At 44.9% G+C, this 10,185-nt stretch overlaps 2 protein-coding genes and 1 long non-coding RNA gene across 7 annotated transcripts; 2 read left to right on the plus strand and 1 right to left on the minus strand.

The window, feature by feature from the left end:
- Nucleotides 1-288: 288 nt before the first annotated feature.
- Nucleotides 289-3,134, plus strand: pheta2 (PH domain containing endocytic trafficking adaptor 2). Of its 5 annotated transcripts, XM_029509267.1 has the most exons (5): nt 289-498; nt 584-662; nt 1,104-1,192; nt 1,277-1,580; nt 1,679-3,134. In XM_029509267.1, the coding sequence occupies exons 3-5, from the start codon at nt 1,112-1,114 to the stop codon at nt 2,074-2,076; spliced, it is 783 nt and encodes a 260-aa protein (XP_029365127.1). In that variant the 5' UTR covers nt 289-498; nt 584-662; nt 1,104-1,111; the 3' UTR covers nt 2,077-3,134. The 5 variants fall into 5 exon arrangements, with proteins under 5 accessions (XP_029365127.1, XP_029365125.1, XP_029365130.1 ...); XM_029509265.1 differs by having other exon boundaries at nt 289-662; nt 1,090-1,192; XM_029509270.1 differs by having other exon boundaries at nt 289-662; nt 1,280-1,580.
- On the minus strand, nt 1,696-7,013 carry LOC115047987 (uncharacterized). Its single transcript, XR_003841036.1, has 3 exons — nt 6,822-7,013; nt 6,618-6,702; nt 1,696-2,067 (listed from the first exon to the last, which is right to left on the minus strand). It is a non-coding gene; the product is annotated as an uncharacterized LOC115047987 (long non-coding RNA).
- mylpfa (myosin light chain, phosphorylatable, fast skeletal muscle a) lies at nt 6,193-9,971 on the plus strand. The gene is made up of 7 exons (XM_029509271.1): nt 6,193-6,319; nt 6,932-7,030; nt 7,974-8,049; nt 8,136-8,240; nt 8,469-8,547; nt 8,628-8,676; nt 9,110-9,971. Exons 1-7 carry the CDS (start codon nt 6,317-6,319, stop codon nt 9,209-9,211), a joined length of 513 nt encoding a protein of 170 aa, XP_029365131.1. The 5' UTR covers nt 6,193-6,316; the 3' UTR covers nt 9,212-9,971.
- Nucleotides 9,972-10,185: the final 214 nt, after the last annotated feature.

Raw genomic sequence — 10,185 nt, forward strand, 5'->3', positions numbered from 1 at the left:
AATTCCTTGAGGTCCATTAGGATGAAAATGATAAGTGGCTGCCAAGAATAGATACAAGTTTAGAAATGGAGAAGCACAATTGTAAGAGGTCATTTTCAATTCAGTTTTACTGTTGTTACTGATTCCAACATTTAAAAATGATACTGTCACGAACAAACAACCCAAAAACAAAGCCTTCTAATCTTCCTCAGAGAATCGACCAATTACCAAAGGACATTTGTTCCACGCATCATCAGAGACTGAAAAAAAGAAGTGATGCAAGATGCAAAAAGACAGAAGTATCAGACCTCAAACGGCTCTTCAACATCCGACATGTGACCTCCAGGTAGCGGCTCCTGTCAGGGAGGTTTATTTCAGTTGCTGTGTGTCAGCCTGCAGCTCAACGGTGGCTCAGACACAGGAGGGAGAATATAATGTGTCGGGGTTTTGTTACCAGGAAGTGGGTCGAGTTATTTATATTTCAACGCTCGTCCTCTCGTACCCGTGGCTGAACCGATGGTAGTAACCTGAAACTATATATATTCAAGCATTGTCTGGATCTGGGTGAGTCGAACTGACTGAAAACAACTGACTCCACATTCAGGGACGACGAGGAAACTGAAGAAAATTACTGAGAATGATATAAGAAAGTGACCCTGTGAGGGATTCAGCATACATCGGAGGTAAGTCCAGCTATCTATCGATCTATCCATCGACTAATTATTTCCTACTTCTGGTGACAGCTGCTCTAAACCTTACACACAGTGAGGATAACTTGGAGGTGAATATTAATGTCAGCTTTCTGCTTTATCATCATCTGTCGTAACTAATGAAGGTGCATCAGTGTCGGGCCCCTCCCAGGGGTCACCAGATAAATCTGAGAGGTTGTGAGATGATTAATTAATAGAGAAAAGTTTTGTATTTTGTAAAAAATCTAGAGGACAACTTAATTTAATTCAAGAATAGCAACAACCACTCAGAGGCATGAATAGAAAAAAACTTATTTTGTGAATGATCAAAAACTAAAAAGGTTGAATGTATTTAATATTTAGAAGTTATTGTATTGTTCCTGTATTTCACAAGTTAAATATCTTACAAATGTCAAAGCAGTTTCTCATCTTCAGGTGTTGGGATGAAGCTCCATGAGAAGATTCTGACCCATTACCTATCGTGCACTTCTCCGGTAGATAAAGAGGGATATCTCTACAAAAAGGTGCGAGAAGCAACAGCAGACAGTAAAAAATACAGAATCTTGAAGAGCCCTAATCCTGCTTCACTGTGCCGTGTGTCTGTGCAGAAGGAGAGAAATGCCACCTACCATCGGCGGTGGTTCGTCCTGAAAGCAAACCTGCTCTTCTACCAGGAGAGACCGGCCGACCGTCACCTGCTGGGCGTCATCGTGTTGGAGGGCTGTGCGGTGAGACGCGTGGAGTCTGACGGACGCTTTGCCTTTTCCCTGGTGTTCGAAGGGCCCGGACTGAAGACCTACAGGTTCGCGGCGGTGGACGTTCAGACTCAGGAGAGCTGGGTGAAGGCTCTGCTGTCGGCCAGCCACTGCTACCTCTCCCTGCTGGTCCGAGACCTGGGGAGGCAGTATGAAGGTGTGTTAGGCCTGACGGCTGAGTGACAGCCCTTATCTGACCCTTCATTACAGTTTCTGAATGTCTTTTACTCATTTTAATAAGTTTTTCCTTCGCAGAGGTCAAACAGCAGCAAAGTTTGGGCCAACCCCACCACTGCTCCTCTGTCGGGGCCCTCGAAGAGACCACGAGCGGCCTCCTCCCCCGGCCAATGGACGTGGTGAGGGAGGGCAGGAACTTCAGTGCCAGCACCGTTCTACCAGCACATTCAGCAACCACCAGAGCCAAAAAGTCCCCGAAACTGTGGCCCAGGAGGAACGCTCTGGTCACCCCGCTCAACAAGCCGGCGCCTCAGTACAGTGAGTGGCCTCTGGTGGGTTTTGATCCGCTTGAGGACTTCAGAAAAATTCACGACTATTATGGCCAGGAGGTGAAGAAGGCCAGAGAGGAGTGGCTGAGGAGCCGACGGGCAGCAGAGGAGCAGCAGGATGATGGAGCCCTCATCAAGCTGGGGTGACAAACAAAAAAAAGAGGAACTGAGATGAAGCGATTCTTGCGTGTCAAAGAGGAACTGACTCTGAGGTGTTTTGAGACTTCCTGTGTTGTCGAGTTTGAGCTCAGAAATCTGTAAATGACCTAAAATAATCGCTGCTCATCAACTATTTATAGATGTGATCGATGTGACAGAGCCAAGGCGGCCTCAGTGTCCCTGCCGTCTGCACAGATGCACTTTGTGAACATCAAATGGTGCAGATAGAAGTCACTGCAGCACTTTAACCTCAACAGCAGGAAAACACCGGCCTTAAAATAAAACTGTCGATCTGTTCTATTCCAGCAGGATCAACATCCTGAAACAAGGAACTCAGCCACGACTCATCTTCAGTTACATCTGTGCATATGCACAACAAAAACCTCTGATCCATTCATTAGCCATCAGGCCATGGGGGGATTGGGGTTGCTGGAGCCAATCCCAGCTGACACAGAGTGGACCCCGGACAGGTCGGGAGTCTGTCACGTGTTTGGAAGACATGCAAACAGAACCTCCTCGCTGTGAGGCGACTCCCATGAAATCCTGCCCCTGCATGAAACAGTATTAAACAAAGAGTATTATTTATTTTCATTGCATGAAGAAATGAAAATGGTTCTGTCAGTTTGGCATGTCCACACACTGATATGATAAAAACATAACTTAAAATTTTATTTAAAATTGTAGTCCACATCAGGAAGTTGTCAAACGTGTAAATGTTTTCAGTAAAGTTAAAGCAATACATGTGAAAATGGGCACAGTGGGTTTGAAAACGGGTCCCTGAAATTCAAGGCAGCTGAATTATTTATGGGCTTTTTTCAGAATTAATGTCCAGCATGAGATTTGCGATGGAAGACAAAGATACTGATGCAAAAAATGCACAGCAGCATCTTGGTCTCTGGTCCGGACTCTAAAACTCATCACACATCAAAATATTTCTATTAAAATGAACAGGAAGCATCGAGGCAGAATAAGGTCTGACTTACAGTAAAAATGAATTTTTAGTTAGAATAATTATCTCAGTCAAAGGTTTGACAGACTGTGTGTGTGTGTGTGTGTGTGTGTGTGTGTTTGTGGGGGGACACTTGTTTTAGGTTACATTAAAATCAATTCAGTAAAAGTCATATGATGTAATAAAACATAAATCTTTAATGTTTTTCACTTCCATTCTCCTGATAGGACGGCGGCTTCATTTCTATCTAATTCTTCCATTTTTGACTCTTTTTTATGGCGGACACAGAAAACAGAGGATGGTCAGGAACTTCAGGCAGTGTAGGTCGGTAAACAGCAGATGGAGCTGCAGCCTCATCATGTTTTAATATCTGACAGCATACCGAATGTCAAAAATGTGCTGTCTTTCTATAAGTGACCTTTTTAACAAAGCCACCGTTTCTCTCTCAGGACAGCAAATAGCAAAGCTCAGTTCAACGCACAATTGGCGATATGGCGATTTGGTGTAACACAATCTGACATGGAATCAGATGACAAAATGGGAAAACCTGAGTTTAGCGGTTGATCAAACACATCAGAGTATCTCATTACAAACTCTGACATCCTCCTGCATAAGTCAAGCTGGGAGCTTCTCCGCATTCCCAGACCTACAGACAGACATACCAATCATCCAAAAAATGATAGATGGCTTCCGAGGAGCGTGGCGAGAGGTTTCACGTGTCAAACAGAGTGTCCCTGAAATGCACACACACATCTGTATACAAACACCTCCTCAGAATGGATGCCAGCATTGTAAAGGGGGTCCCTGTTGTTGTTGTTATTGTGCAGCAGCAGCTGACTGAAACTGTGAAGCGTCTGCGATGCTGCAGCTCGTTCTCACAGTTTCAGGATGGCCGAAGCAGAAATGAGCAGAGAAAATGCAGATTCTGATCGCGACACATGAAAAGTTTGGTATAAAACAGAGGCCACTGGTTCAGTAAGACGAACGTCCGTCTGAACCTGAACCTGCTCCTTAAAAGTCCAGGAGAAAGTCACATCACATGGCGACACATTTAATTCCTAAACAAGGTGGTGATAATCAAGTGCACCAGAGGTCAAAGGTCAACGGGGACAGAAGAGCGTGGTGACAGCCAGCGTCGGGCCCTTGGATGTCCTGAACGCAGCTCAAACAAATGTCCGCCTAATCCACATTACGGTAAGAGACTCATCGGGCCGAGATCAGTGGAAACACAAACAGATCACAGCCGGCGGGGGCAAAAATAAATTTGTCCAGCAGACGAGATTAATAAGGTAAATTTGGACATAAAACCTGACAGAACAAATGAAGGAAAGCATTTTGCTCGGACAGCCCGACACGGTTGGCAGACGCTTAAGTAGAAGTTTATTTAGCTATTTTAGTCGGCCCCAGCTGTCGCTTCCCTGTTCTCCTGCGTATGTCTGCTGCCATCACCCTGCCAAGTAATCCCCTTATATTTAAGAGCGTGAGGCGGGTAGATAGCACACAGGAAGGGTGAGGGGGTGGGCAGGAGGGACAGGAGGGAAAGTACTCATGGCTGAGGCCAATCGGTGAGAACGTACTTCAGCGTGATGGGGAAGCAGCGCACTCGCTGCTCAGGCATGTCGTCGTTAATTTCACGCTGACGACGTGACTCAACTGTGAAAAAACGGACGGGCGTCACAGAACGTTTCCTTATTCTTCCCTCCGGCCTCTTCAGTCGACTCGGGGCCGCTCAGATTTACCCCGCGGACCTTCAGAGGGCCCAGAACCTTCGGTTGGGAACCACCAGACTAAGCTACCTCATCTGCTGCACCACTGGCTCCATCTTAGCCGGCGAAGAAGAATCAACTAATGATACAGATCATCTGATTTTTCTTCTGATATTTTCAGTTTACTTTACAGATGGAACATAATTTCATTTGATTTGAAGTTCTTTCACCTTCAATGTTTCAATGTGAATTTTATTTATATGTTATAATTTATTATAATTAATACATGTATATAATAAGTTTTTCAGCTTTTATTTTTTTACATGTAATTTCTTTCATTGCATTTTACTTCATGTGTAAAACATGATAAATAAACAGAAAAAAGATGCATTATAGTTTTATTTATAATATTTTTCAGTCTATCAAAGAATATTTTCTTCATTTGATATAGATAGTTAAAAGCTTAAAGATGATTAATCATAGTTTCTTGAAAGCTACGATTGTTGAGAAAAAAATTACATTTGTTATTATATATGAAATTATTATTTTCAGTCTCAACAGTCTAAAACTAAATTTTCTTAATAATAATTAACTTTTCCACTTTTCCATTTGTTTATCAGCCTCAAATCGACTATGTGACAGTAAAAAAAAGGAAAAAGAAATATTTTAAAAGATGAAGATGGGTCCTAATTAAAGCTAAGCCCAGTAAATGTGTATATTAATACATTGGGAAAGACATGAGACACATGAGAGTGTGTGTGTGTGTGTGTGTGTGTGTATATATGATCTGCTGTAAAATGACTGATATAGATATACATCCATCCACATGAATATTTTCTATTTTTATCCCAGTAATTCCTTGTACAACTTTAGATAAAAAAAAAAAAAAAACGTTCCTCCTCCATGTTGTTTGTTGTGTGAGAAGATATTTTAATGAATTAAAACGAACAAGTGAGACGAGTCCATTAATGCACAGCGGCGTGCGTCAACACGTGTTTGGGAAAATCCCAGGTTTGACTTCAGCATCATCACTTTGTCTGAATTTAAGATGAGAAAGCTGAGCCGTGCACTTACAGGGTAAAAAAGCTGCATCGGGCACGGAGAGTATAGAATGGTCTTATCGTAGTCTGTAATATTGCAATGAACATCAGAAACCAAAAATAAAGCGGCCAATGTGTCTCTCTGCAGGCAGATGGAGGTGGACAGGAGGGTGGAGAGCCAGTGTCCAGCGGTCCAACAAGCATACATGTCCCGAATGTCCTTATTAGTCCACGTGGGACTGCAGACCTGCAGCCGGGTCCCTCAGCTATCAGGTTTACTTAATTCCAAGACTCCTGGGTCTATTTCTGATCTCCTGTAAGGTGATACACCGTCCTGCCATTCTGTCTCCTTTACTTTTCATCCTTGACCATCCTCTCTCTCTCTTTTTTATCCCCATCCAAACTTGAGTGTGTGGCTAAAGTTAGATTGGTCCGTGCAGGGGTATATAAGCCCCCCGGGATATACGTATAACGCGGCTTCACACTGTCTTCTCTTTCTTGATCTTCCAAACCTCCACTCATACCGTCTCAAGATGGTGAGTACCAGCGTTTGCTCATCTGTGCACGCTGCTGCTGCTGGAAATATCTACAGGGAGGAAATCAAACCATCCCGACGGATTAACTCCGCTTTTATTTTTTATGTTTTTCTGTCATTTTAAAATGTCGTCACTTTTAGCTCGTCGAGCTTTGGTGGATGTCATTATAATGCTGCCGCTGCTGCGGCCATGAGGATGTTTGTGTTGCTGAATTAGTTTTGTGTAATGAAAATCTAAAGATGTTCAGACACCAGATGCATGTCAAATGAACGGTGAGGTCAGAAATGTCTGTACTAACCATCTTGGTTGATGTTTCTCGAACCCGGGGTCAGGACCTTTCCATGGGGTCACAGGTTAAAACCAAAGTGGCCATGAGATGCTCACTGGGAAGGAAATAAGAAAACATTAGATCTGCTGCACAAAATATTCAAAACCTTAAACCTTTTTGTTTGTTTGTTTTTAGCCATTCAACAATCATAAAGTCGTAAAATTACTGACTTACAGGATTTATACAAGTAGATGGGTTAAACTTTAATCGCTTTCAAGCCAGAAAGGACTGACGGGCTTCACTGGGGAGCTGATGAAAGTTTCACCCGTGTGTTTGTCCTCCAGGCACCAAAGAAGGCCAAGAGGAGGCAGGCAGCAGGAGATGGCGGCTCCTCCAACGTGTTCTCCATGTTTGAGCAGAGCCAGATTCAGGAGTACAAGGAGGTGAGCTTTGGTCTGACTCTCCATCCCGACAGGATCCTTCAGGGCCAGCTGGTTCAACTTCAGTTCAATTTCTCTGTGAAGCTGTAAACTGAAATTAGAGTTAAAGGAGCTTTCTCGGATCCACTTTCACACCAGTTGCTATTTTGCGTGCCAACAGCCCCCCCCCCCCGAGTTCGGAAATTTCTGACACCATTCGAAGCTCTCCATATTTTGCTCCCCTTTGACCCCCACCGTCACTCAGATGTCTTCTTGAGATCAAACAGATTTGTTCTGTAGATAGAAAAAGAAGAAGAGCGTAGGAGCTGTAGGCGAAAGGTCTGGGTGAAGAAGCGAGGTGCAACGGGAGTGTGTGTTTGTGTGCGCGTTGCAGTTCAGAGAGGTCAGGAATCTGGGATTTTATCAGGACGTCCCGTCAAGAGATCGGATAATGACGGCGTCTGCCATTAAATGATGTCTCCGTATAGAGGAAACATTCCTGCCGTGATAAGTGATACAGGCATCTTGAGTGCCACTTAGGGAATGTACGACATGATGATTAGGGACGATCTTGCACTGATGGAAAAAATAACAGCCGGGAGTGTGTGTGTGTGTGTGAGAAGGTGTCTGAGTTCAAGTCCAAGTCCAAGAGGTCATCTTAAGTTTCATGGACCAAGCTTGCAGAGGGTGAGCAGATCAGACAGCTGTTCCCTTATGATACTTTCCCAATTTAACATGTAAGAAAAAACTGGGGGGGCCACAAACCCCGTCCCCTCCCCACCTTCCCCCTCCAATCAGCCACCCCACATCGCACCCCTCAAGGCAACAACTGCCCCGGTCCATGCGCCAGCTGCCACTTTAATGGACAAACTGTTGACGGAGGAGCCCAGAAAGTGTGAAAAGGCCTCAGCCTGTCCGTCTTCATCTCATCTGTCTACCCCCCCCCCCCCCTCTATTTTCTTCCCAGGCTTTCACAATCATTGACCAGAACAGAGACGGTATCATCAGCAAAGATGATCTGAGGGACGTGCTGGCCTCATTGGGTGAGTCCAGGCGGGAGGCTCATCTGGGGGGGTATGTGTGTGTTTCACCTCCTCCCTGATTCTCTGTCAATGTCTGTGCACTTCAGGCCAGCTGAACGTGAAGAATGAGGAGCTGGAGGCCATGATCAAGGAGGCCAGCGGCCCCATCAACTTCACCGTCTTCCTCACCATGTTCGGAGAGAAGCTGAAGGGTGGGCATCACTTTAGTTAGCACTCACCCCCCCTCAAAAATAACCCATTAGACCGACACATCCTGTCGTTGTAGATCAACACACAAAGGCCCTGATCCAGTTTACAGCAGAAGGAAGTTTCCCCATAAAATTTCAATCGTAGCATTATAATAAAATAACATGGACTGGGGGAATTAGGTTTTGAGTATTTCACCTCTGTGCTGAATTTAAGACGCTCCTCCTCACCAGGTGCTGATCCCGAGGACGTCATCCTTAGCGCCTTCAAGGTCCTGGACCCCGAGGGAACCGGAAGCATCAAGAAGGAATTGTGAGTGCTCGTAGTTGACGTTAAATCCAAACGTTGAGCTTGAATGCGTCCACTAAAATCTGCCTGTTTGCCTCTTGCAGCCTTGAGGAGCTCCTGACCACTCAGTGCGACAGGTTCAGCAAAGAGGAGGTAAATTAACCGTTCTAACTAGCTGTCTGGTCTTCACGGATCCAGCTGGGTTTTCCACTTATTTCTAACAATAAGTAGGACACACGTCCTGATCTGCTGTCTTTTTGTCCAACATGGGGCACCAGTACAGATTCAGTGCTAAATTCAGGTCTTGGTTGGGAATATTAAGTCCTGCATCTGTATAACAAATGAAGGAGATCAGATGAGAAAGATATTTTGGGGCTTTTAGGAGGAGATGAGTTTAAGGACAGAGATCAGGGCATCAGGGAACCCCAGACCAGACCACGTTCATGGCGAATGATTGACATCAAGAAGCTTCCCTGGAGGCAAATCAAACCGATTCAGGCCACATGGACAGAAAGCAGCATCCGATCAGTTTCTCCTACTAACCTTTCAGGCGGCATCGTTTAATTAATATCACCCCCCTCCCCAGATCAAGAACATGTGGGCCGCCTTCCCCCCAGATGTTGCTGGCAACGTAGACTACAAGAACATCTGCTACGTCATCACACACGGAGAGGAGAAGGAGGAGTAAAGAGGAACCCGAAGACAAGAAAGACAGCAATCCCTTTTGCTATTCTGTCCCCCCCCCCCCCCCCCCAAATCCCCCTCCCCCCTTCCCCTTTCTCCTCTTCCTTCCTGCTCTCCCTCTGTGTTAAACCCATGTGATCGAGCCGCTCATGCTCAAACCAAAGACTTGTCACAATGACTCATGAGCGGGCCGCTGTCTGTGGGGTGTCTATGTTTGCTTATGGGGAATAGGGATGATTTCTAATAAAAGTTATCCTGTCACATCATTTCCATCTAAAAACAAAAACAAACTTTTCTCTAACATCTTTCTTTCTTCTGGCCTCTATGTCTCTGTCTGCCCTGTCGCTTCGGCCTCCGAGGTGTTTGTATGAATGAGGTGTGTGAACATGTGACAAGGACTTCATTCCAAATTTTGAAGATGTCCTCTCGGAGAAGGAGGTGAGGGCGGTCGGAAGAGGCGAGGGGAGGGGGCGGTGTTAGCGGGTTTCAGAGCGGGAAAAAGTTGCCTCCTAAAAGTGACGACAACATAACTTTCCCCTCCATATTCCTCAAAAAGTTTCTTTTTTTTCTTGAAATGTCAGAAGGAGAGGAGAGAAAGGGCCGAAAGAAAACATTCAAGTCTTCGGATTCTTTCTCTCCGCTCCTTCCTGCCAACGTTAAAAACCATAAGCTGTCTCCACTCCAGTGATGGACTCCTTTCCTTTTCCTCTGTAACGAATAAAAAAAAAGGGACAAACTGTGAATAAAACCCGTTTGCTTTTGTACAATAGTGTCTCTGTTCAGTGTCTCTGCGGGACACGGGTCTGAGGGAGGAGACGAAGCTCTGGCAACATCTAGAGGCGTCTCTCTGCATCTGCATGTACGAACAGGAAATTTAGACCGAAGAATCCAAAATACAAATCAGAAGGCTGAAGGCTGAAGTGAATCAAAGATAAATGAAAAAAATAAATAAAAACAGCATGAAGGTTTAATATATTA

Source organism: Echeneis naucrates, chromosome 8, assembly GCF_900963305.1.
Source record: "Echeneis naucrates chromosome 8, fEcheNa1.1, whole genome shotgun sequence".
NCBI classification, from domain to species: Eukaryota; Metazoa; Chordata; class Actinopteri; order Carangiformes; family Echeneidae; genus Echeneis; species Echeneis naucrates.

Bases quoted from the DNA above. Each gene is read 5' to 3' on its own strand.
- pheta2 (XM_029509265.1), top strand. From the start codon at position 1,112: ATGAAGCTCCATGAGAAGATTCTGACCCATTACCTATCGTGCACTTCT. The intron at 1,193-1,276 runs GTGCGAGAAGCA...GTGTCTGTGCAG, and splicing joins AGGGATATCTCTACAAAAAG to AAGGAGAGAAATGCCACCTA. The intron at 1,581-1,678 runs GTGTGTTAGGCC...TTTCCTTCGCAG, and splicing joins CCTGGGGAGGCAGTATGAAG to AGGTCAAACAGCAGCAAAGT.
- mylpfa (XM_029509271.1), top strand. The intron at 8,050-8,135 runs GTGAGTCCAGGC...TGTGCACTTCAG, and splicing joins GGACGTGCTGGCCTCATTGG to GCCAGCTGAACGTGAAGAAT. The intron at 8,677-9,109 runs GTAAATTAACCG...CCCCCTCCCCAG, and splicing joins ACAGGTTCAGCAAAGAGGAG to ATCAAGAACATGTGGGCCGC.